Here is a 27,035-nt window from a genome sequence, read left to right on the forward strand (position 1 = left end):
AAAACCCCCTTCATATGTCCATGTTGACAGAAAAATCAAGTTATGGCTTTTGAAAAGCTGAGATGAAAATCCTGAAATTGTCGTGTCGTTGGGATCAAAATAGGCCATGTGATTAAGGGGTTAATGCAGAAAATCAATTTTGCTTTCTTCAGAGAGTGAAGAACCATCAGAAGAGAAAAATGAGTCAGAAGAGTCAGAAGATGATGAAGAATCCCTTCCAGGCTGCACATTGTTTATTAAGAATCTGAACTTTAGTACCAGCGAGGAAACCCTTAAAGAGGTAAATACTGTAAATACATACGGTCCAGACGAAATGCAGAAATTGAATGTTCGGACTATTTTTGCGTGGATGTTTGAAGTGTAATCGTAATTCCTGTGCAAACGTTCCCCTTTTACCAATCTAACAAACCCCAAAGCTCTAAGCACGTTACTGTATTTTTCCTCTACTTCTTTTAGGGGCTGGGAGTCCTCTTGCTATGACTAAGGTCCAATGTCCACGGGCCGATCTGATTTGCAGAATGCGCAGGTCACCTGCAAATCAAGCTGGCCATAGGGATATATGGGTGTCCGCAAATGAAATAAAGCATGCCGATGTGATTTGCGGGAAAAAAAATTGCAGCATGCTCCATTTCAGTGCGGATCCCGCACAGACTGCTTCCATTGAAGTCAATGGAAGCCGTCTGATCTGCGGCGCTTCTACACACATCCGCAGCAGACAAAAATAGGACCCAGACAGGTAAGCAGGATGCTTGTCCGTGGGCAGGGAGGGATTCCGCTGCGGGCTCTGACCGCCCGTGGACATGAGCCCTTAGGCAGATATTCTGCTGAAACTCGTCCGAACTTTTAAGGTACCTGTGTGCACACAGGCTGTGGTTTTTAATATGATGCAATAAATTTCAAGTTTTATCTTATTTTTTGGATGCTGGATACAGTTTTTTTAATCTGTCCTCTTCTGCGTCTGCCTATAGATGTATATAGGTGGCGCCTCCTTGCTGTATTCTCGCCTTGTCTGTGACTCGGTGGCCATGTAGGACTAAAGTAATGTCATTTTATTAATGCATAGAGGAAGATGACTACATCTGCTACATAGTTCAAACCTCGTTTCTCACTGAACTTTAGTTGTAATGGTCGTGTAAATGTCAAATGCAGGAAACTAAAATGTATCTCTACAAAGCGTATATGTGTTCTTTCCACAGGTCTTTTCAAGAGTTGGTGCTGTGAAGACCTGCAGCATTTCTAAGAAAAAAGATAAGAAAGGTGTGTGTCTGTCCAGTTACTGTACTCATTGTTAAAAGGAAAGCGTCATCAGAAGATGGTCTATTGTATAAATCGCGGTTTTTAAGTTTAATAACAAAAATGTACAAATCTTAACATTTTCACTATCACGTTTAACTGGATACGCAATATAGAGCCAATGTTATTCTATAGAACTTCTCAAGCATTGATATTTTCCATGGCTAAAGCTCCATATACAGTTCAGTAGATATGTTCAGTGTGAAGGCGGTTCTGTTTGATGTAGTCTTCTCATAGAAGTTGGTGGAAGCTGTAAACGTGGATCCATATTTGTATCTGCAATATAAGAGAATACTTGGGAAAACACAAATGCAAACAATATGGGGCTTATTTTGCAAACTAATGACGTAAATCTAGAGCTAAATACTGAAATGAAATTTGGATTATGTTGCCTGCACTTCTTCTTCAGTATGCAAATGTGACAGGTCTTAAGGGTACAGATATTCTGTGTGTTCTGTTCCTCTCTGTACTATAGTTTTTTTTTTCTCTTCTTAAAACAAATACAGAGTTTCCCCCAAAATAAGCCCTACCCCGATAATAGGCCCTACCCCTAATTTGGGGGGTCTTGAAATATAAGCCCTCCCCTGAAAATATACCCTAGCTACACTAGGTTAAAAAAAAACAAAAAAAACAATACTCACCTAGCCGCCAGCGTCTGTGTCCTTCGCTCTGGTCCTCAGTGCTGACGGGATTCTCTTCTGGTGATGGGGCTTTGAATACCCTGCCCTCCAGTAATAGAGCGCTGTGATTGGATTGAGCACCAGCCAATCAAAGCCAACGCTCGATTATTCACAGCCAATCAATGAATGACATCACTGAATGGCTGTGATTGGTTCATCAAGCGTTGGCTCTGATTGGCTGGTGCTCGATCCAATCACAGCGCTTACCGGAGGCGAGCTGTTCAAAGCTCCGTCACCAAAAGAGAATTCTGTCAGCGCTGAAAACTGCAGCAGTGTGGGGAGCAGCACGAGATACACAGATGTGGGCGGCTAGGTGATTATTGCTTTTTTTTTTACCTCGTTACTTATACTCACGTGACTGCTGGCATCTGTGTGCCTTGCGCTGCTGCAGGCTGCAGTTCTCAGCGTTGACAGGATTCTCTTCTACTGGTAACTGGGCTTTGAATACCCCGGCCCTTGGTAAGTGCTGTGATTTGGATAGAGCGCCAGCCAATCAGAGCCGTCGCTTGATGAACCAATTGTCCCGCCTACTGGGGACCAGGTATTCAAAGCCCCATTACCAGGAGCACAGAATCCTGTCAGTGCTGAGGACTGCAGCAGCGCGAGGGACCCAGACGCCAGCGGCTGGGTAAGTATAAGACATCCCCCAGATATAAGACACTGTGCCTCTTTTGAGGCAAAAATTTATATAAGACAGTGTCTTATTTTCAGAGAAACCCAGTACTTAGCAGATGTTTTTTGTTTTCTTTTTAGGTACTCTTCTATCTATGGGCTTTGGATTTATAGAATATAGGAAACCAGAACATGCACAGAAAGCCCTACGACAGCTGCAGGTATGTCTGTTTAGGGAATATGAAAGTACAGTTTCTTCTGTATATGTCATGTGCTTCCACTTCCCTAACCAAGCTGTTTCTGTTACATATAGTTTGCATGGCATGTAATGGCAGCATGCTTGCTTCATTGCTGCTGCTCCAAACAAACTCCTTTTCACTGTGGTTGTCCAGGTGAGCAGGAGGGACCCCGTTCTGGTAATTGGTGAAAAGTACCAGTAGTCGGACCTTAACCAGTCTAAAGGGCCTTTTAGTCGCAACAGTTTTCGCTCAAAAATCGCTGAAAGCCGTCTTTTGAGCGATAATTGTTGTGTGTAACTGCACTGACATCGTGCAATTTTTATTAAGCCGTCGCTGATCTTTCAGTATGCTGAAAAACAATGATGAGCCTTATCAGGAATTCAAAGCGGGATACTATTGATTCAGCTGTATCCCACTCCCTGTTCACAGGCTGGATATGAAGAACAGAGCGGTCCAGCTGTGTTCTCCATACCCCACTTGGCTGTATAACAGCCGGGCGCTGCGAGCGGGGAACAGCTGGATGCAGAAGACAAGCGGCCCCGCTTGTCTTCTGCATCCCCCGCTCGGAGCGCAAGGTGATCACTTAACGTTTGAGTGATCACCTTGCTCTGAAAAAGCACACAACGATTATCGCTCGAAAATCGCTCAAAAGATTTTTTGAGCAATAATCATTGTCTTAACCAGCCGTAAGATTTATGACTCCTCCAGCGGATAGCTGATAAATGTTTTGGCTGTTACTGAGGGGGTAATGTGCAGAGGCTGCTAGGCCTCCATAATTTGCTGTTTTCTCTGGATGCAGTGTAATAGCTAGAAGACTGGAACAGGCAATCAGGACAGACAAGTGGGGCTAGCATCGGTGAATAATCCTGACTCCTCTCTTGCTGCAAGCTGCAAGTTCTTAAAAACCACTGCAGATTACCCCATAAGTGAGAGATCCCTGGAATCGCCACGTCTGTCATTACTTAATGGAGTCCCCCTGAAGACAGCATAAAAAACATGATCGGTTCCGTTTAATGCCACATTTTATTTATTTCATGCCCATTTATACATTTATTATATTTTACAAAGTAGCTGTTTGAATTTGGAGCCAACTTTATTACATGGCTGAATTTCTGTTTTTGTTTAAATCTATATTAACTATAGGCTCAGCCTGTAAGTGTCCTAATTCTGCATACTTGTATACATTACCCTGTTATCATTTATAATAAGATCCTCTTACTTTCTGAAAGCCCCATCTCCTATTTATACAGCAGTGATGTTTTTTTCAGTGAGTTCTCCTGCTTTCATCACTCTGTGATGTTACTCAGAGAGATGGAAATGATGTTATTCCTTCCTGTACATAAAGAATATACTGCCCCATTGTAAGTTAAAGGGGCACTCTGGTAAAGTCCAATCGGGTGAAGAGTGATGGAACAATGTGTTTTCGCTGGAGTGTTCTTGAACCACCACTTTGCCTTTAAATTTAAGGGTAATCTGTTGAGTCCCTTAAGCTGCCCAGACTGCAGGTAGACGGCCATAGGGGCAGACACCGTGATTTCTGCGGTCTGTTACTTGGACCAATTGGTTTAGTGGTTTTGAAAATGTTCAGGACCGCACTGGAGATGAGTCCATTGAAGCTTATGTATATTCCTATATGCACACGCCTCCAGACGCTGATTGTTATGTCCTACTGAGGGTCCTGAAGGACCTTGTGTCACATGGAAGTCCCAATGCAGTGTTCTAAGTGTATGTTCATACAATAATTCAGGAAGTGACATAGATGTGCACTTTTATAGTGGTCAGAAATACTCTCAATCCTGTCGCACAGGCATAGATGTTTATGATATAATGCCATTTGCCTGCAGCCACCACTAGGAGGAGCTCACTGCATATGACTTTATACAGCTAGTATTGAATTCAGTTAAAAATTCCATATAAGCAGTGAGCTCCCCCTTGTGGTGACTGCCGGCAAACACCGTGGCTTGGATTTATCAACACACTTGTGACATTTTTCTCTTGTAAAAGAAAATGTTGCAAATTTTGGCACTCCCTTTTTTCTTTTTTTGCGTTACTGTAACTAGACTTTTAAAAAATTTGACATGTCAGAAGCTTTAATCGATGGGTCTTTGTGCTGAGACCCCCACAGAACATGAAGGCCAGCGGCACACAAACATGTCGGATTCCACATGCAGGAGCCCACAGCAGAATCCGACCCTGTTCGCGGCCAGCATCCGCATGTACCTTAACTTATCAGTGCTGCGGATGGTCCGGACGCCTCATGGTCGGCCATGCGCAGTACAGATGTTTTTTCACATTTTTTTTCCTGCGCCTTCGCTAGGCAATGATGTGGAATTCGTGAGATTTCCACAATGTCAATTGCAGAAGAGCTGCAGGTCGGGCTGCTTCCATTGACTTCAAAGGAAGCCATCCGTGCAGAATCCACACGAAAATAGAGCATGCTGCAATTTTTCCTCCTCTCGTGGAAATTGCAATTCGGTTCCGCAAGTGTGTAGGAAAAATTGATTTTACATTGCATGCTCCAAACTGTATTTTCTGTGAACCGCAGATTCCGCAATGCAAATCCGTTCATGTGCAGGCGGCCTAAAGTGAAAAGGCAGCCCTTTCGACTTGTATGGCCTTCATAGAATGTCTATGGAGTCTGTACATCTCTCATGATGACCGCCAAACGGGCACAGTCCATTCTCTTAGCTATTGTTGGGGGTCCCAGCACCTAGACAGATAAAAACTACTGGCATGTCGCTTTGACATGTCCGAAAAGTTTTAGTCTCAAACAACTTGATTGGAAGTTGTATGCAGTATAAAACAGGCTATAAGGCCAATCGATTCCCCTCGCAGGGGGTACTCCAATATAAAATGAGGAATAAACAGAACAAAGAGCATTCACACAATGTGCAAAACTATAAGCAAAGGAAATGAACATCTGTGCAGTCTACATTTAGGAGAGAATCGGGCTCAGAAGGTATGACAACCTCCCAGCACATACTCCTCACTCTTTTCCCGCAAGCAAGAAGCAGTCGAGGAGGACCGGCCATCTCGGCAGAAGATGTTTAAAAGTTTAGTTACACCTTCAAAGTTTTAAACTTTTTAGTTTTTATGCACACTCTCCACTTTTCCCCAAAGTGTGCATGGCGTACATAGGGTGTGGTCTCCATTGCTATGCATATGTACTATCATTTCCACTATAAACTGGGGTTAATAATCACAGCTGATATACATAAGATTACTAGCGGCCCTTTAAGAAGGAAAAAAAAAAACTCTGCAGTTTATATTAAGGCAGGAGTAGGGAATGCTTGCCTTGATACATTAGGGCCTATAAGGGTGTTATGGAAAGAAGGGAAGGCAGATCTGTATCCGCCCTAGTATCTGCCGGCATCAGCCTCATACAAGCTTGTGAACTGTCTGTTCTTTGTTTTGCTCCACTAGCACTGCGCTGTTGATGATCACCAACTGGAAATTAAACTATCAGAACGGGCAATCAGGTGAGTGCGCATTCAGTGCAGCAGTATGTATCAGTTGCACTCTAGGGGAAACTACATAAGAGGATTGACCTTCTTGCCTTCTGAGGACGCACGGATGATAAACATCTAGAACGTGGAAATGCTTGGAGAGCAGCTTTTGATGGGAGATCAAAATGCAATATTTGTCCTTTTTGTGTTTTCCAGAAAAATGTAACAGAACAGAAATCTATTCGATTGCAGTCCGTTAATCGCCTTCCTTTGTAAATTAGGTTTATTTGCAAAAAACTAAACAAACGCAAGATAATTTAGATATCTCAACGCAAGTAACCTAACAAGTGTTTTCTCCAAATTTAACACAAAATGCTACTTTTAATGGCTACTGCGGTCTCTGACTTGTTCAGTCCCCTGCATAGAACCCACACAAGAGCACACATTTGCAAATCAGGTGTTGTTTAAGGGGGCCTCCACACTCGCAAGAAAATTGAGCGTTTCTTGAGTGATGCGAGTGTGCGTAAAGACACAGAATTATGCAACTAATGTTTCATGAGACTAATGGCCTCATTCCCATTTGTGATGTTTTCAAGCATGTGATGTGGAGTGGAAAAAAATCTCAGCATTCTGCGTTTTCACTTTTTTTTTTCTATCTCCCATGTTTCCCTATGGAGCCTCCTTTGTTTTGCATCACATAGCACGAACCTGCGATTTTCGTGCGATGTATTTTTAACATTAGAAAGTCGCATTGTCTTTCTCTCGAGAAAATTGTGGCAAAATCGCGTGAGAAAATGGCAAGTGGCAGCTATGTTTTTGCGCGAAATAGCAGCGCTGATGCTCAAAAATCATGTGAAAAGGTTGTGATTGTGCAGCAATTTTCTTGCGGCGATATCCTCATCGGCAGTTTGAAGGAGCCCTTAAGCACACCTGATGCAACTAATCAAGGGCTTCATTACTTGCATCAGGTGTGCTTAGGATAAACACATCAAACACCTGGAATGTCTAGGGCTTTGACTGTGATACTTGACTGCATCTTAGAAATATGGCTAAGGTGAGAGCAGTCCTAAAGCTTAGGAAGAGAGATCATTGCTAGATTTCTGTATCCTTTTCTTTGTTTGTGTATGGCAAAGGCACTGGTACAGCTGGAAGCATAGTTTGCAAGTTCATCATTAAAGGAACACTGACTATAGTACTTGGACATGGCAGAAAGCGGAAGCAATCACTGGCTGCCATCAGATTCCAGAGGAGGCAGGTGGTCAAAGATTCTCAAGTGACTGCAAAGGACCTGCAGCAAGATTTGGTGGCAGCAGGCCAAAACGTACATCCCTACTGACCTAAAAGCATAAGAAAGTAGGATGGTTCTATGTTTACTAGTCATTTTCATTCCCCAACGATGGTCCCCTAGACAAAACAAGCCTTTCTTCTATCTTCTCTGTATTGCAGATGGCCCGCACGGCGAACCGTCGAACATGCACAGTACAGTTTTTTTTTTAAAAATTTTTATTTTTAAATCCCAGCTTTTCCCGCATCGTCGCTAGGCAATGACGCAGAATCCGCAACCTTTCCGCAGTGTCATTTCAGTAGGGCCGGAGGTCGGACGGCTTCTATTGACTTTAATGGAAGCCGTCTGTGCGGAATCCGCACAGAAAAAGAGTATGCTACGATTTAAAAAAAAAACAAAAACATTTTTTTACCTCCGCAAGTGGAAAATCGCAATTGATTTCCACTTGTCTAGAGGAAAACGTGTTTTGCCATAGTATGTTTGTGCGGTATTTGCTGCAGAATCCAGAGGCGGATGCCCGCTTCGGGTTCCACAATGCAAATCCACCCGTGTGCAGCCGGCTTAAAGTAGCCTTGAAAGCTTGCATATGCATTTTTTTCTGTTTGGCCAATGAAGGTATCACCTCTTTAATTCTTTTTCTCTTTTTTTTTTTTAAGAAGAGCATTTAGCATAAATTTAACAGTACAACTCTCTGTGTTAAGGCCCATTTACACGCAAAGATAATCTTTCAAAAGATTAAAAGTTTTAGTGATCTTTTTGCATAAAGTGTTAAAGTTTGGGGACAGCTCATTAAATCACTCCTACTGATCGACAGGGTAATGCCTTAGGGCTCCTTTTACACGACCGTATATCGGCCCGCCGTTATCATGGTCGGCCGTTATACGCTACGATCTGATGCATTGGATTCCAATGCATCCGATCGTATGGTCGTATTCCCGTGACGTAAAAGCGCCCAGCTGGCCAATATAGTGCCGGGTGCTTTTACGCTGGACTCAAAAGTTAGAACTAGTTTTGTGCCTGCAATACGTCGGCCGCTGCATTGATTCCTATGGAAGCCAACAACAACAGCAGCCGGAGAAGGGAGGTGGGAGGGAGTTTAGCAGCGTGACTGCTAAACTCCCCCCCCCCCCCCCCCTTCTCTCCTCCCCTCCGGCTGATTGAAATGGGAGGGGGTGGGATGGGGGTGGAGCTTAGCACCACCCTATCCCGCCTCCTGCCATTGCTGGCTGCAGACATGCAGACAAGGGGTGGGGAGGGGGCGGAAGCTTAGCTCCGCCCCCGCCCGTTCCCATTGCAAACAGCCAGAGGGGAGGAGAGAGTTGGTGAGCCGGCGAGGGGGAGGAAAGCGGCAACGGCATGGTGGCCTCGGCGTATATGCTCCAGGGCCCATGCTGTCTGAACGGGCGCACAAACGTTAGATTTGTGCGCCCGTACACAAGTTTTTACTCCTCAGATCGTGGCATATATCAGTCGACCATGAAAACGGCTGCCGATATACGCTCGTGTGAAAGAGCCCATAGAGCGACGGTCCAATTTCAGTCAAAATTGTGTCTTAGGACTGGAGAGAAGGGGGATGTATTACCTGCAGTTGTTCTCTGCCACCTCGTCAATCTGCCAGTTTCAGGCCCCATTTTCTGCTGTTCAAGATGGCTGCAGCAATTTTCTAACTTCCTAATCTACACTGTGCACTGCTCTCTGATTGGCCGGTGCTGATCACATGAGCTACTCTGGCCAATCGGAGAGAAAATATAGTGCATTGGTAGACTAACCCTTTAAATGCACTAAGGTATTATTGATACCTTGATTGGCTTACCAGAAAAATTCTATATAAACGTTCAAGGCTACTTAAGGGTTCTTCATCAGGCAATGGTCAGATTATAACTGAGGAAAGGCCTGACGAAGAGGCCTTAAGGCCTCCTTCCCACGAACGGATTTCCGCCGCGTAATTCGCGGCGAAAATCCGCTGCGTTGCCCGCAGCTATTAGGTTCTATTGAACCTAATAGCACAATGCTCACGATGCGTAATTCCACCGCGGAATTACGCACCGCGATTTCTCCCGTCCTCACCCGCAGCATGCTCTATTTTCTGCGGGTGAGGACGGGCTGTACGCACTGACGGCTTCCATTGCAGTCAATGGAAGCCGTCCGTTCACGCTATCTCCCGCTGTAACCAGCGGGAGATAGCGTGAAAAAACGCTTTCCCGCCCACCGCCGCGCGTCATATGACGCCATATGACGCGGCCGGCCGCGTCACGTGACACGGCCGGCCGTGCACGTGACACGGCCGGTGACGCGGCGGCGGTGGGCGGTGACGGGCGGTGACGCGGCGGTGGGCGGGGAAGCGATTTCACGCTATCTCCCGCAGGTAAGTATAGGGGCTCTGGGGGGCGCCGTGACGGGCTTCACTGCGTAATATTACGCGGCGGAGCCCGTCACGCTCGTGGGAAGGAGGCCTAAGTGGCTGTGAAAGTTTGCATATGCAATTTTTGGGAATGGCCAATAAAGGTATCTTTCCCCCATAATACTTTTGTCTTTTTCATAAGAGAGTACAGCGGATATAAAAAGTCTGCACACCGCTGTTTAAAATGTCATGTTTTTGTCATGCTAAAAAATCTGACAAAAATGAATCCTTTCAAAATTCTACTTTTTAATGTGACCCGTTATCTGCACTATTTCATTGAAAAACAAACTGAAATCATTCAAGGTGGAAAAATAAAAACTAAAATAATGTGGTGGCGTAAGCATCCTTCTAAATCATCAGAAGAACGTCCAGCCTGAATGAGATCACCGTTGTAGTATGGCCCAGACCTGAATCCCATCCCAAAAATTTTGACAAAAACCTGGCATTTTAACGGGTATGTAGATAATATGAGGTAGCTTGAAGATTGTATCAGCCATCTTGGATGGCTGAAGATGTGACTCGGAACCAGTAGATCGAAGAGGGAAACAAATGCAGGTAATTTAGTCCTACAATCAGAGGGCTGCTGTAAATGTTGTGATAGTTATATGTTCCACCTATTGGACTATTGGGAGAAGGGTGACCCCATTCCATCTGGTGAGACAGTCCCTGTCTGCTGCGTTCACTTGGAGATTTGAATGTTTAAGAGGTGCTCAACCCCTCTCCAGTCATGTCTATGGGCGATATGGGAACAGCTGACCTTGCCGAGAGGTGAAACCCCCAACTATTGAATATCCATAGCATGTCCATAGGATTTGGCGAAAGTTCTATGTTAGTGTAAAAGGGGGATGCAACAAACTGCCCATCAACAGAAAATGGGTCATAGTTTGACTGTTTTCGGTCAGATGACCTTTTTCTGCTGATTTTCATATGGTGTTGGTTAACTTTAGAACCCAACAGCGAAGGTACATGGACTCATTAAGAAATAGATTTTTCATCCTCTGCTAGGTAGTGAAGTCAGCGCGAGATACTGATGACCGATTCCGTTTGAAGGGAAGTTTTGTGTGTTTTGACAGCAGATGGAAATTAAGAAGAAGATGGCGTTTACTAATGCAGTCCTCATCATACCACCGAACAGCATGTCTGCTAAATACTGCTAAAATCCAGCCATTTCTCACCACAGACGCTCTAAAGACACTCGTTGTCGCCCTCATCCATGCCCGACTCGATTACTGTAACTTGCTGCTCATCTGCCTTCTCCGCACCAGACTCTCCCCTCTCCAATTCATACTAAATGCGGGAGCTAGACTCCTTTTCCTATCCAGCCGCTTCTCAGACACCTCTGCACTATGCCAGTCACTACACTGGCTGCCCATGTATCACATAGCTCAATTCAGACTCATTACCCTCACCCACAAATCTCTCCATGGCGTCGCACCACCGTACTTCGCCTCCCTCCTGTCCGTACACCACCCAGTCCGCGCACTCCCATCAGCCAACACATTGAGATTAACCTTTTCCAACCCACTGTCTGACATCTTAAGACATTATGATTTAAGGCTGTACAGCTCCGATGTTGAAAGACATCCGTCGGGGTTCTCTTACTGTATATTGCCAGCCTCTCTGCTGTCGGAGCCCATCCAACGTGTCATCTCATGCAGTACTGGCTTTAGCCAGCACATAGCGCTGTTGTATAATGGCAGAAAAAGAGTAAGCCCCCTAGGAAAACCAGGATAGAAATTGGATTCGAAAGGGTTAAACGCCCCTCTAATTTGATCCTCACATGCTCGCCTCCAGGACCTCTCTAGAGCAGCACTGATCCCCTGGAACGCACTACCTCAAAACATCCTGACAAAACTTTGACGCGCGGAACTTCAGATGCATCTTAAAAACTCACCTCCTTAAAGAAGCATACCAAATCTCCTGGTGCAATCCCACCCCCCACACAACATGCCCTTGCCCCTCCCTATGGCACCCCACACCTTCCACTTTGCCTATCGTATATATCTTCTGCCCCTGTACCTCCTGATCACCCCCCCCCCCCGTTCTGTTTCCTAATAATTAAATACTGTATGTAATTTTCGTACTGTTTTGTGCTCCCCCGTGGCTCATCTCCTGCCCCTGTACCTCCTGAACCACCCCACCCCGTCTCTCTCCAAATAAGTGTATACCACATGTAATTGTCTTGTTTGTGTTTCCCTGTGCTGTATAATAAGTTAGCGTTATACAAATAAAGATTATTATATTATGTAGTCCGTTGTTCCTTGCCCTAAAACAGTGTTTCCCAACTCCAGTCCTCACGGACCACCAACAGGTCATGTTTTCAGGATATCCTATAGTAAGAACACCTGTGGCAATGCCTGAGGCACCGACAATAATTACATCACCTGTGCAACACTGAGGAAATCCTGAAAACATGACCTGTTGGGGTCCCTGAGGACTGGAGTTGGGGAACACTGCTCTAAGGCAATGAGGCAGCAGAATCACGGTCCCATCACAGATGCGCATATTTACGATGTAATGGTTATAGATGATTATTTAATATTTTAGATACAAGCTGACCACCTGTATGGTGTACATACCACAATACAAAGGTAAAAAGGATTTGTTTTTGCATCTTGCAGACCAGCAGTGCCCACTGATCACAAGAAACAGGTGAACAAAAAGCAGAAGAGCTCCAAGATTCTTGTTCGAAATATTCCCTTCCAGGCTACAGTGAAGGAAGTCCGAGAGCTCTTCAGGTCAGTTTCTGCTTTCTGGTTTTGTGTAGTATTACATTGTGTTCACCAGGGGGAGCTCTGGCACTGTGGTTCTGGAGTGTAATCTGAGGTTCTGCTGAGAAGCAAGCTATGTGCGGAGATTCAAGCATTAGTATGCGATGTGTAACCTTACCTACATCTTGTCATCTCTTCACACCTAATTCTGACTATCTGTGTATTGTGTTAAGCAGGGAGTACTGTGGTACCTATTGGGATTGGGTGACCTTGGGTCTCATTCATGTCACAATTTTGGCCTCCCTGCAGTGTTCACGGTTGACTATCTTTGTATTTCTGTGTCCTTGGTATGTACCATTGACACAATGCGCGACTAAACACTATTTTAAAAAAAATCTCGGGGCTGATAGTATCTTCTGAGGAGCTTTGGTAAGAACAATGCAGCAAGATGTCTTGGTCAGTGGGGCTTTTCTTGTAAGAAGAACATTCCTATGAGGATTTAATGCAGCCGTTTCCTTATTTCATATAACAGGATTATTGTCTGTAGTAGGAGCCCCAGGTGACAGGGAGCGGAAGAGGGGGGGCGGGGGGCAATAAAATGATGTCCCATGCATTCTCCAGTTGAATGGTAAAAAAACCCTATAAGGAATAAATTTTGACTAGAGATGAGCGAGCATACTCGATAAGGACAAATACTCGAGCGAGTATTGTCCCTAGCGAGTACCTGCCCGCTCATGAGAAAAGATTTGGGTGGCGGGGGGGGGGGGGACGGGGGGAGATCTCTCTCTCTCTCTTTCCCTCTCCCTACCCCTCTTCAACTCTCCCCGATCCCTCCTGCTCACTCTCGCAACACAGCGCTCACCCCCGCCGGCACCCAAATCTTTTCCCACGAACGGACAGGTACTCGAAAAGGACAATGCTCGCTCTAGTATTTGACCTTAGTGCGTATGCTCGCTCATCTCTAGTTTTGACTACATCAGTAATGGGTAGAAGCATTGTGATATTTGTACTATAAGTTCTAAGTTGGCTTTAAGTTACGGTGTACTGCATCAATGTCACTTTCTTCGCTAACTTCCCTCTACGTTGAACACAGCACTTTTGGTGAACTGAAGACGGCTCGTCTCCCCAAGAAGATGGCTGGCACTGGCAATCACCGGGGTTTTGGCTTTGTGGACTTTGTAACGAAGCAAGATGCCAAGGTGAGAACAAGACACTAGTAGGTTACCCCATGTGTGTTTTATATTAAAGGCACCCCAGGCCCAAAGTTTTTGTCTTACTTTTGTAAGACCTTGGCAATGTGACAATCCTCTGGTGCAGTGTCTGCATGTATTCCCACACTCATCCTTGCAGGTCTCACCCACACCATATGTACACCTCTTCCATTTCTTATTCAGTGGGTTTTCTGCTAGCCTTTTATGCTGCTCAATTCTGCATCTCATTTCATGGATCACTTTTTTTTTTTTCCTCGCCCCCCTTTTTAAATGCTTTTTTCACACTGTCTGTTTCCCAATTAACAAGTGATGCATCTGCGTAAATAAACAAGCAGAGGGGGGTGATGTTTAGATGCTGTTTATGCTGAACAGGATCCTCCAATTACATCCTCATTTGTACTCTTGTATTCTCGGGGCTGCTAATATTTGGCTCACACTGTATCTCGCCCGGGTCGTTATGTCTTTGCAGGCTGTTCTAGCACAGCCTCTTGCACTAGACACAAGCAAGCGCGGCCTGTGACCCAGGAAACAAAGATTGCTATTCTTTCCCATGCACACAGATCAGGATGCTTAATCCTGCAGCTCTTCAGAGGTATACGGTATTATGGCTGCATGTCCTTGACCTGCGACATTTTTGCACTGAAGGGACCTCTATCTTCAACAAATGCCCTTTTGTGTTTTATTATACAATAACCCTCATCAGATGTTGGCTTACATGGTTTATTCTGTTCCATGGTGTAAGCTGTTAGGAGTCCAACTGGCTTGGAAAGCCTTCACCTAGTCCGTTAACCCCTTAGTACCAAAGTCTGTTTTATTTTCATATTAGCATTCCTAGAGTTGTAACATTATAATTTTTCCACCGACCTAGCCGTATGAGGGCTTGTTTTTTTGCAGGACAAGTTGTACTTTTTTTTAAAAGGCATCACTTTCAGGTACATATAACGTATTGTATAAGTTTTGCTGTTTTTGTACACTAAAAACACTTTTTCTTTTGCCGCATTCCAAGACCCTTAACATTTTTATTTTTCCATCGATTGAGCTCTATAAGAGCCTTTTCTGTGCGGGATGAATTCTAGTCCTCATTTATCCAATTTTTGGTTAATGTAACATTTTGATCACTTTTTATTCCATTTTTTTTTTAGAGGCAAGATTAACCACATCTGCAATTTTTACATGTTTTTGAGTTTTAATGGTGTTCACTGTGCAGTACAAATAATATAACTTTAATTTTTTTAGGTCAGTGCGATTACCTCAATAGCAAATTTTATAAAGTTGTTTTTTTGTTTTTTTGCAACTTTTTCACTTACAAACAAAATTATAATTTTTTTTTATGGCCGTATTCAAAGACCTCTGACCTTTTTTTTTTTTTTTGTCAACAGTTCTGTGTGTTTTTTGCATGAACAGTTGTGCTTTTCAATGTTGCCATTTTTTGATCCATACGACATTTTGATCGTTTTCTACTCCATCTTTCTAAAACAAGATATACAAAATTAGCTGTTTTCATGACCCTTTTTTTCTTTTGTTTTTTTTTGGCCTTTCATGTCATCCACTATGCAGGCTAAATAATGACCTAACTTTTTATTCTGTGGATTGGTACAAATGCAGCAATTCCAGATTTGTAGTTGTATATTTAAAAATATATATATTGTTACATAGTAAAGGTGGAAACGGGGAGTTTTGATGATATAGATATATATAATTTTTTTCTTTTTTTATCCCACTAGGGGACTTTAATATCAGTGTCTTTTATCATTATTATAATATACTGCTATACTTCAGTATAGCAGTGTATTATAAAACCTACGAAGCTCAGCTAGATACTGAGCATCTTAGGCCATCACAGCTGGCAGACCCAGAGGCCATTTTCAAGCCTCTGGATACCATAGCACCCCATCAAGACCACGTGATCATATGTGAGAGTCTGATAGCCCTGTTACATGTTGCATTGACTGCAGCATATAAAGGGTTAAACAGCGGTGATCAGTTTCTCCAATCTGCTTTGTTAGAGCAAGTGTCAGTCTGTCATCCAACATCCAAGTATCTGCCTTCCCTGGCACAGGAGACCCGTGCCTGGCTTCTGATGCAGCACAGTGAAAAGGCGCATGCGTCAGAATAAGGCCTCTTAATGGCTGCTGTAAAAGGCATATGGGCGGCTGTTAAGGGGTTAAAATGAGCGTTCCAGATACGAGACATTTTATATGGACTGCTTTCTAGATATGTCCTCTATAATAATATGCTTATTTTTTAAGGAATTAATTATACTTCATAATAAAATAGATCTATTTTAAAAGTATTGTTAAAGCTAAAATACACGTTGGTATATAAAATGCTATAACAGAAGCCTGTTACTTCTATGGTGTATATAGCTTAGAAAATGTAAAAACAAAAATTATAGTTGTAGAACAACATGAACACACCAATGCACTAAACTTGGTGCATCTACTTTCTCTCATTCACAGCCGGTTGACTCCCCCATTAAAGTAGCATTTTAGTCGTTGTAATATAGTTGAATGCAGAGTGACTACATAGCCAGGAGAAGTGCCGTCAGAGTAGGGAACATACATGCAAACTTCAGAGGTGTCCTGTGATATCGGCTCCAAGACGTTAGCAGCAGATGCTTTAAGTCCTGTAAGATGTGAGTTGGGCCTCCGGGGATCGCTTGTGTTTTTCCAGCACATCGCACAGATACTCGATTAGATTGAGATCTGAGGAATTGGGAAGCCAAGTCATCACCTTGAAAACTTTGTCATGTCCCTCAAACCATTACTGAACAATGTCGCAGTATGGCAGGGCGCATTATCCTGCTGAAAGAGGCCGCTGTCATAAGGGGATACTGTTGCCATGAAGGGGGTAATTGGTCTACAACACTGTTTAGGTACTTGTCAAAGTAACATCCATAGCAATGCCAGGACCCACGGTTTCCCAGCACAGCATTGCCCAGAGCATCACACTTCCTCCACCAGCTTGTCTTATTCCTACAGTGTATCTTGATGCCATCTCTTCCGCAGGTAAGTGCACTCAGACCCGACTGTCCGCATGATGTAATCATCAGACCATCTCCGATGGTTCCGTTCTTATGGACCAGGCAGGCTGAACTTTGTTCCCGAAGCGCATCAATTGGGTAGACATGATCCTGTTGCTGGTACAATATTTGTCTGTTCTTAGACTACTTCTAGTAGTATTAATCACTGCATAGCAGAAACGCCCCAAAGGACCTGCTGTTTTGGAGATGCTCTGACCTAGTCGCCTGGTAGCACAATTTGGCACTGGTCAGAATCCCTCGGATCTTTAAACTTGCCCATTTTACTGTTTCCAACACATCTACTTCATGAACTGAATGTTCACTTGCTGCCTGATATACCCCAGCCCTTGACAGGCGCCATTGCAATAATACAATAAATGTCACTTCACCTGTCAATGGTTTTAATGTGTTAGAATCCTAGAATGGTAGAGTTGGAGGGGACCTCCCGGATCATCTGGTCCAACCCCCTGCTCAATGTTATGGCTGATGTAATGTGAGTGTACAAATGGCACCATTAGGAATAACCAACATGGAGACTGCAAAGCACCGCGAGCCATTGATGGGAGAGGTGAATATGGCTATGAAGGTGCACAAGGGCTATGCTACAGTGGAGCAGTTCATCATGAAAATGACCAAGTGAGGTACTAGACGTGTTTACAGCAACAGCTTAGTGGACCCTACTGTGTACGCACCCATGATAACAAAAGTGCATTGGAAGGAAAGGCTTCAATTTGCACGGCAGTATCAGAATTTGACCACCACTGATTGGCAATGGGTTGCCTTCTCTGATGACTCACATTTTCTGCTTCATTGAATAGACGTTTGCGTATCAAACTAGAAACATCAGAGAACAAATACCCTGCAGCCATTGCTGGAAGAACACAAGTTGGTGGCAGTAGCGTTTAGGGTTGGGGAGTTTTTTTGTGGCATTCTTTGGGCCGCTCGTCCATGTGGGAGGCACTCTGAAACGCTTTGGCTATGAGTCCACCCTTGCAGATCACATACAGCCATACATACTGTTTGCAGTCAATGGGGCAGATGGGATTTTCCAGCAAGGCAGTGCGACATGTTACATGGCTAGAAATGTCCAATAGTGGTTGGAAGAGTAAGACTTCCTTAGTAACCCAATTCCCCCGACTTGAACTCAGTTGAGTCTCTGTGGGACCATTTCGATCATCCTGTTCACTCTGTGGATCCTCCCCCACACACCCTCGGACCATAGTAACTTGCGTTAAAAACACGTCGCGCTGGCATAAAAATCACATGACCTGCAACTGCAATGTGTTGTTTTTTGGTTTTTTTTTTATTGCTCCCATAGAAAATAATGACATGCAGAAAGCTTTATAACTCAGACTATCGGTCAGAGAGAAAAATCACTCGTGAATGAATCCATTGAAATGATTGACTTCTTTTCCTGTGTGAGTTTTGTCCATCTTGAAATTGTACAGAACTCGTATAGGAAAATCACTTGTGCAAATACACCCTCGCAGATATATGGCTGCAGAGGTTATCTCATGTATATACACCGCAGACTAGAACATGCTGTGTTCTTTTTTGCACTTGCGTATTATGCAATTCTGACACGCTAATGTGAGCAACACTGCATAAGGCCCAATGTCCACATGCGAATTTGATTTGCGAAATGTACATGGGGCACCCGCAAATCAAGCCCTGCATAGAGAAGCGTGGGTGTCCACAAATGCATGAAAAGCATGCGGATTTAATTTGCGGACCTTTTGGTCCGGTAAACAAATCGCAGAATGCTCCGTTTTTCTGCATATCCCGCAGGGACGGCTTCCATTGCAGCTAACACTGCGAATGTGCCGCGGGAAGAGCAGGAGATTTTTTTTTTTTAAACTTGTTTTATTGAAAATTAACAGCATGCCAAATCTTTCGTTCTACAAAATCACATATGGATATTAGAATCCCATAGAGAACAAAGAAAAAAAGGGAGGAGAAGAGGTGGGGGAAGGGAAGAGAATGGGGAAAGTTTCCCCTTGTCGTTATAGTGTATAGCCCTTGCAGTGTACTCCAGGGGTGTGAGAAGGGGAGGAAGGATGGAAGGAGAGATGCAGAGAGAGCCTATGCAGATAATGGACATGTCATAACAGAGGCAGTACTAGGCCATCCAGGTAATTGCCCACCCGTCGCTGTGGTCTGACATGACAAGGTAGGTCCCGGATCCCCTCGCCCGTCTCCAGCATCTGCTGATTACTGAGGTCCCCTTCGCAGAGTTGATATAACCGAGGAGAGCAGTCGCGGAGGGAACAGGGTGAGCGTGGAATCACACCATCGACCCCATACCTTCTGGAATTTTTCTGGGCATTTGCGAGCCTTATAGACTAAGTTGTTGAAGGGAATGGTTGTGTTGGTGATCTTTCTCCACATCGCCAGGGTAGGGCCCATGGGTCCATCCACCTCAGCGCAATTACCTTCCTAGCCAGGAACAGGACCTCTCGGAGAAAAATTCTATCATGGTGCTGCCAAGAGCAGGAGATTTAAAGAAAACTGTACTGTGCATGTCCAACGGCGAGCCATGAGAACCATGCACAGTAGAGCGAACCCGGAAGTGGAGGGACCCGCATGGACGCCGTTACTAGGGAAATCAGGGCTCGCAGTCCACGGGCGGAATCCGTGCGTGCCGTGAGCATACGGACCAAGGCAATGTAATTGTCTGCAAGTTACCGCATATCACTCGGGCGTACAGCACCTGCATAATACGTGGGTAGCCCAGCATAGCATTTTATATACTAACAGAGGAATGGGGTAAAATATATTTATTTACAAATATGCTTTTCTAAGAGCTTTCTGGCTCTGTGTAAAGAAAAAGTTCTGCAAATTTCTAAGGCCGGGCTCACATGAACGTATTTGAATTGTGTATTACGCGCATTTACGTATGCACGTTTGACACGCGGTAATTCGAGGGCAATCAAATACATTGACCTGCGCTGTTGCTCACATTTGCACGTATGCATTGCGTACTACGTGAGCATGTTGTATTTTGCCGCGTATTACACAAGAGAGCCCATTATTCTCAAGGCTGCCCTTACACATTTACGTTGCGTATGTGCAGCGTGTGTATGTATATATGTGTGTGTATATGTGTATGTATATATATATAAAGTGTGTGTGTGTGTGTGTGTGTGTATATGTATATGTGTATATATATATATATATATATATATATATATATATACACACACACGTTGTTGTGAAATGACAGAGCGATAAATTTAAACAAAAAAAAAAAGGCAAACTGCGCATGGCAGTGTACATGAGAGTTGCTGTCATGCACAGTACAAAATCCCTGCCATACGCGCCCATCGGCCGAGGGCACGCCGCCTCCACAGCGGTAAAGCGCTGTGTGACTCACGCAGTGTTTTACGCATATGATCGCCTGAGCCTGGCCTAATAGTATTTGGGCTTCGGTTTAGTAAGACAGATGTTATTGATCCCTAAATCAGCATATTATTAGGCAACAGCCATGGGAAATACTCAGTCTTGCTCTCGTCTGAAAAGTGGATAACATTATCCATTTTCCATCCATTTCTTATACAAAACCCGTAAAACTCCTTTAAAAGTCACACATGTCAAATTCTGAAGCATGTTTTATTCTCCTGACTCCTGCGATATATGATATATATTAAGTCACAGGCTTATAGTAGAGCTCTGGAAGATTTCTATCGGAGGCCCTGATGTACATGTTTGTGAATTCTATTTGTATGTTTCTACCGTTTTATGTTGGTCATGCATGCAAAGCGCAGGTAGTCTATAACATTCTTCCATATCACTAAGGTGTCTTTATCATCATGATTACATACAGTAGTTACAGTGCATCACTTAAATTGCTAGTCATTAAAACAAAATAATCAGTCACATAGTATTGGGAACAAGGTAGACCTTTCATGGGTGCTCACATCTTAAACATTTTTGGCATACCTGCAGGACAGGTGCTGCTCCTACATCCAGCCCTCTTCCAAATAATACCCCCATTTTCCAGTCCCAATGGACGTCAGTGGAGAGGTGTTTGCACTTGTGCATGCCCCTTTCATTGAGGCTTCTGGGTGTTAAGAAAGGAGCTCAGCAGCTCAACTATTTTCGAACCGTTAAATCAGTACCCGTGGACTCTGCCCACCACAGATTGTTTACAGTTACCAATCACACAATATGTACAGAAATGGATTTTCGTATTTTCGGTCATTTTTTCTTTTCACATTATTTTTTCTGGTTATACATTTTGGCGCACCTATGCTGTAATTTTATTCATTATAGACCTGAGTTTTTATGTTGACACACTATAATTTTCTTCCTGTTTATTTTAAATGTTTGTTTTAGTTCTGAGTTTGATTTCATACTTGTTGAATGTTTCCTTCCTCCACAGAGAGCATTCAATGCCCTGTGCCACAGTACCCATCTGTACGGGCGTAGGCTAGTCCTGGAGTGGGCAGAAACAGAGGAGAGCGTGGAGACGCTGAGGAGAAAAACTGCTGAGCAGTATTCTGGTAAGTAAATAGAGTATATGTGTTGTATCTGTCCAATACAGTCTATATCCAACCAGGCAGTCATTGTATACAGTACTATAAATGCCGCCCTGTATAGACCTCTAAAAGGGGGGAGACCCTTGGGTTATCAAACTCCAGATCACTTCTTCCCAAGTGTACTTTTTCTGTAAATATTCTGTGGCTACAGGTGCGTCTCCAAATAGGTTCATTTTCTCAGTTTTGCTAACTTTTCAGTACAGTATTCAAAATATCCCTAGTTTGGCATCTCTAGGGAAATTCTACGGGTGAATGCCCACGGACAGATTTCTACCATGTTTCCCGCTCCGGAAATCCGCAGCTATTAGTTTTGGTTTTTTTTAACCTAATCGCTTTCTGCCTGCCAATGCTCACTTGCAGAATTCTAACGCGGATTTCTGCAGCGGGAAATAAATCGCAGCATGTTCTATTTGCCGTGGATTTACACCACGGGAGGTCTCCATTAATATAGCATTAACGGAGACCGTAGAAATCCGTGCAAAATTACGTGATCCCAGGCACTTCTTTCCTAAAAGTCCCGGTACTCCCGCAACATAAATTCACGGGTGTATCCCGCGACGCTCATGAGTCCTTAAAAGGTTAGTCTTTGATTAGTAAATTGTAACTTGCGTCAGTTTTGTTTTGCATGTTCCCACTTTCATTCATACTTTGCTATTATCCCTAGCTTCACACACAGGGTTTCTTTTTTGTTTGTTCTTCTTTAAATAAATAAATACATAAATAAGAAAGTTGGAATTCTAGTAGCAGTTTTTCTGAGCCAAAGCCAAATTTGGTTGTGAAAATAGAAAGGAAGGACTGGTACCTCCTGCTGGACCCATGTCTGCTCCGACTCAAAATACTGTATAAAAACTGCAGCTTTTTCCTTTTTTTAACTGAGACTACCCTCATCTTGCTTTTGCCTCTTCCGTACCTTACGTTCCTCCTGTCGCTCTCACTTTTCTTGACTTCCTAATTCTTGCAGTCCTCTCCTCTTGCTCCGGCTTTGCGTTTTTCTCTCCCCCCTCCTTCCTTTTCTCTGTCAGCAACTGTGTCTCCTAGCAGGTTAATTAGTATTGACTAGTTTTCTGCATTCTGTAAACATGTCAGTCAGTGGGGCCTCCCACTTCATCCTCAAAGGAGGGAACTTCCCTGAAGAAGACAGCAGGGCAACTGTGAGAAATAATGCAGGGGATTTAGGGAATATAGCTGTGCCTCTCATCCAGGCAGTTACCCTTCAGTGCATGAGACACTTAAACACGTCTTTTGGCTAGCAGCTTCCTAGGAGCATCTAGCTGTGGTTTGCAGATGTAATACATGCATGTATAATATGTGATGTATAAAAGAACTTTCCATACTAACCTTACAAATGTTATGTCCTAGAAAACTATTCTTGAACATTCGTATGGCCCAAAGATGCCTTTTTTTATATACATGAACGACTTCTATGAAACCTTAAGCTTATCAGTCTCTCAACTTGTTTGGTTTTTCATCTCCGTTACACAGGTTTGCCGAAAAAGAAGAAGAAATCCTCTGCCCTGATGGAGGATTTTATGGGCAGCTTAGAGCAGGATGATGTGGATGAGTAAGATGTAAGGCTTATGGTTTTCTTGACAACATCTTATTGTATTTGGGGAGGGCGAGACTGTGTCCACTTGCCTCTGACCTACACGTAAAAACAAAACGCCAGCCTCACTATACAGCCGTGCCATTTTTTTGCCACTCTCTGTCCCATCAGTATATAATATAGCTCTTTATCTGTACAGGACATATACAGCTGATTTGTTCTTGTGCGTTTTTGTTTGCTTGTATTTGAATTGTAGTATTTCCATATAACACTTGCACTCATTTCTAAATCTGTTTATATACGTATGCAAATGCCTTTATCTACCTTTTTTCTGCATGCCCATGCTGACAGGTGGTGTCAGCACATAGTGCAGGTAGCTAGGAAAACCTGGTCGAGCTATAGCTTTCTGCTTGGACAGTTGAAATGGGATGATGCCCCCCTTTTCCTCCCCCTGGGCACCATGTGATTGACACTTACAAATGACCCAGCTGAGCGCGCAGCGCTGTGACCGAGCCGCTCCTCCCAGACTGCCAGCGTTTTGTCATCTCATTACCAGCCGTCCCCTGATTCCACTCAGCCGAGAGAACCTTTAATACCAGCAATCTCTGTGTAACACAGTGGCCAGATGGGCTCCTCTCCCCCTTCTCACCGAGTGCAGCCTCCCTCCTCTGGATCCCCATTCTGTCCATCGTTTGTATTTGCTCTCTTCTTCTCCTTTCTCAGAATCTCCTCCCCCTCTTCTTATATTCGCAGTTCTCTTCTAGCACGCACTTCACTTGTACATGTTCTATATTCCGTCTTCAGCTAATTGTTGTCCTTTTTTTTTTTTTTCCTTTTCGCTCTTTCATCCACTTCTGCATCATCTTTTGCCTGTTTTTATTCTTGTTTCTAATTGAGCTAATCCTAATATTGTGTGTAAAATGTAGAGCCGTTTTCTGGATGGATTTCTGATGTCCTGTCACATAGCCGTACATTGCGTGTTTGGCAGGCATAGCTCTCTCTACTCCAAATAACACGCTTGCCAGATACTCATTTTCACTTCTAGGGTGTTTTTGTTGTTTTTTGTGTTTGTTTTTATGGTAACTGTACTTCTCCTTGCTCTTCCATCATATAGGTTTCCACAACTTTGATGCCGTTGTCAATCATCATTCTAAGGACATCCGTGGGGTGATTCAACCCCTATTTCAAAGCCTTTATTGGACGCTGATGGAATTTTCTGACTTCTGTTTAAATTTTAATGGAAGTATCTTAGACCAGAAAACTGTTGCCTGCAACTTGCCATCGATAGACTTTTTATTTTTTTTACGGAGCGTTTTAACGATAAGTCTGGAAGCTCGATCGTTGAGCATAATGATGGCGGTTGACCGCATTTAATTTGTTAAAGGGTCGTCTGACCTAAATTGTAATTGTAAAAACATGTTAGAGATTAACAGACAAGCTAATACTCATCAGTCCCGGTCTCCCCTTGAAAATCGAGTGCCGGGTCTGTAATGTCCCGCACACAGGCTGCAGCAGCAATACGTCACAGCGGGAGCCGGCGGCGGCGGGACATGCAGGACGCCGGGAAAGCTGAGTATTAGCTTATTTGTTTTCCAGCATCGGAGACAGAGAGAAGTATAGTCCCAAGATGGGTAACAAGAGTGAGCCTTTGCACTTCCCAGTGCATTATGGGACGTAACAGCTCTCCAAAGGAAGTTCTCCCTGACACATGAAGAAGGAAGCATGTGTCCTATTAATCATATTTAAACCGAGGAGAGTAGGCCTACGGGGGCTGTTAGAAAGCCTGCTTGTTTAATTAAAAGTCCCGTTTTCAAAATTTATGGTTCTTGATTCTTGAAGAGCTTGAAAAAATATCTGCAAATGAAAATCCAGCGAAAGTATAGAAACTCCAGAAATGGGTTATCGGAAAAACTGTGGGGGGTGGGGGGGGTGACGCAGATAATCATTTGGGGATAGAGAAGATTATTCATCTTTGTAATAGGGGAAATGTCATCGGGAAGTGTGATCATCTTGATGTGAGTACGGACACAATACATTTTTTTTTATGTTGGTATTAATATTTTATTAATAACGCGGTTTATAACTACTAGGAAATCTCATCCTGTCGGCAAAGTACTAGTGGGTACTAGTGTTCGGGGTGTACCCTTGTACAGACTGTCTAGGGTTAATCCCTGGGTTGCGGGGCAGTGTGAAGATGTTAACGCAATGTGACATTTGTGAAATTGAGCCTCAGCGTTGCCATGGTGACAGCCGGACCGCCATGCTGCCTGATGAGATGTTAAATGGTTTTGGCCTCCTGTCAGTGCGAAGTCCTTCCCCAGGGTGGGGGCGGCTGCTCAAGGGACCTTTCACTTCATCCCTGCTCATCCAAAAACAGGCAGAGGTGATGTCCAGCCTTGGGATAGGGTACTATTTATCCGCTATCAGCTTTTACAGTCCTTTTATACTGGGCCAATGAAAGAATTTCAAGTGAACCATCCCCATTTTATCTTCTTTCTGCACCAACACACAATTCGTCACAGATGTCATTTCACATATGCAGCATGATTTCTGCAGCTTTCATACTACTGTCCTTTTACTATACATTGCAGCGTGATGCTTGGTGATTACTGCAGCAGACTGAACACCGGAACTACTAGCGAGCACCAAGGCTTTCACGGATTTTTGGACTTCAATTGCTGCTTTTCGTTCTCAAGCGTTGTGCTGAATAACGACTACATATCACAAATTTCGACACTTTTATAGATGTAAGAAAGTTCCTTTTACTTTTTACTAGATCAATCAATGATGATGATTTGATAGGAGTGAAAATGGCTCAAAGTAAGCGCTGTCGCCATACATCCGGACAGCTTTTTTTCCCCTTCGACATATAGTTGTATAGTTTTTCTGCTTCGCTATGGGCGTCGGACTGGTGCACTAAGATCGGCTTCACACGGTTGAGAAAATCATGCGAGACTTGTGCGTTTTGAGATTTGATGCACAAAGCTCGCAAAAATATGAGCCCCATTGTTTTGAATGGGGTCATACACATAAGTGATGTTTTCCAGCATGGCACCACGATGTGATTCTATCTGGCTGCATGATCTCGCATCGCTGCCTCATTGTTCTTAATGGGGCCGGCGGCGGCCCCATTGAAGGCAATGGGAGAACTGCACGATCCTCTGCTGCCGCTATGCCAGCCACGCCAGAGGATCCCCCCGAAGTGATGCGAGGCTATTTTCACATGAAAACCCCTTACATCCCTGGGGATTTCACATGGTGGGAAGCGCGATATGGGGACAGGTTTCTCAGCCCCATATCACACTCTCCCATATGAGGTTAGCCTAACTGTGCAAAAATGTTATCGGTTGTTTTCTGCCTCAACGGGAAATAACTGACCTGAGACAATTGATGATCTCTATGTGAACCCAGCCTTAGTCACAACTGTATTAAAGGAACCCTCCAGTCCTGGACAAAAATGACCCCACCAATTCTTTGGCTACCTGTGCAATAGTGTGCATCATCAATCTAAGATACCACAAGCTGCTTTGATTGGCCAGTGCTGTACACCTGAGCAGCACTGACCAATCAGAAAAGCATGTAGTGTCGTAGGCTAATGATGAATATAGTGCACAGTGTCGGGTAGCCAAAGAAGCTGTGGCAATCTTTGTTTGTCCGTCCAGGACCAGGGGGTCGCTTTAACTATACTGTTCAATAGATTTTAAAGCGTGTGTTATCAGAAAATTACATATTGTTTAAATTAAGTATTAAACATATTTTTCAAGATTTTTCTTTCCTTTGCATCTTTACCTATGGTGAATTAAAAATCCTGAAATGTTGCAGTTTTCACTCTGGCCACTGAGCCACAAATAATAGGGGCTACTTGTTGTTCTGTAGAGCTCACTTTTTAGTAGTCGCCTCAATATTGTAACAGGGCAGGGCTACAATGAAGGGTAACGCCTCCATTACAAGGCTGGAGTCGTTGAAAAAATTTGGGCTGAAATCTACGTGTTGTGTTCAAATTTAATTGCTGATTTCAGTCATTGCAGGGAAAACCCGCAGCATTTCCACAACA

The 27,035-nt window shown here is 43.8% G+C and overlaps 1 protein-coding gene across 1 annotated transcript in view; it reads left to right on the forward strand.

Annotated features, from left to right (window-relative positions):
- Window positions 1-26,746, forward strand: part of RBM19 (RNA binding motif protein 19) — a 62,755-nt gene extending 36,009 nt beyond the window's left edge. The window contains exons 17-25 of the mRNA XM_066603832.1: window positions 153-280; window positions 1,197-1,257; window positions 2,727-2,806; window positions 6,248-6,303; window positions 12,578-12,694; window positions 13,761-13,866; window positions 21,282-21,402; window positions 22,921-23,006; window positions 24,096-26,746. Coding sequence (XP_066459929.1) covers window positions 153-280; window positions 1,197-1,257; window positions 2,727-2,806; window positions 6,248-6,303; window positions 12,578-12,694; window positions 13,761-13,866; window positions 21,282-21,402; window positions 22,921-23,003 — 752 coding nt within the window. The 3' untranslated portion in view covers window positions 23,004-23,006; window positions 24,096-26,746. The remainder of the gene's footprint in view (window positions 1-152; window positions 281-1,196; window positions 1,258-2,726; window positions 2,807-6,247; window positions 6,304-12,577; window positions 12,695-13,760; window positions 13,867-21,281; window positions 21,403-22,920; window positions 23,007-24,095) is intronic.
- The last annotated feature ends 289 nt before the right edge of the window (window positions 26,747-27,035 follow it).

Source organism: Eleutherodactylus coqui, chromosome 5, assembly GCF_035609145.1.
Source record: "Eleutherodactylus coqui strain aEleCoq1 chromosome 5, aEleCoq1.hap1, whole genome shotgun sequence".
NCBI lineage: Eukaryota > Metazoa > Chordata > Amphibia > Anura > Eleutherodactylidae > Eleutherodactylus > Eleutherodactylus coqui.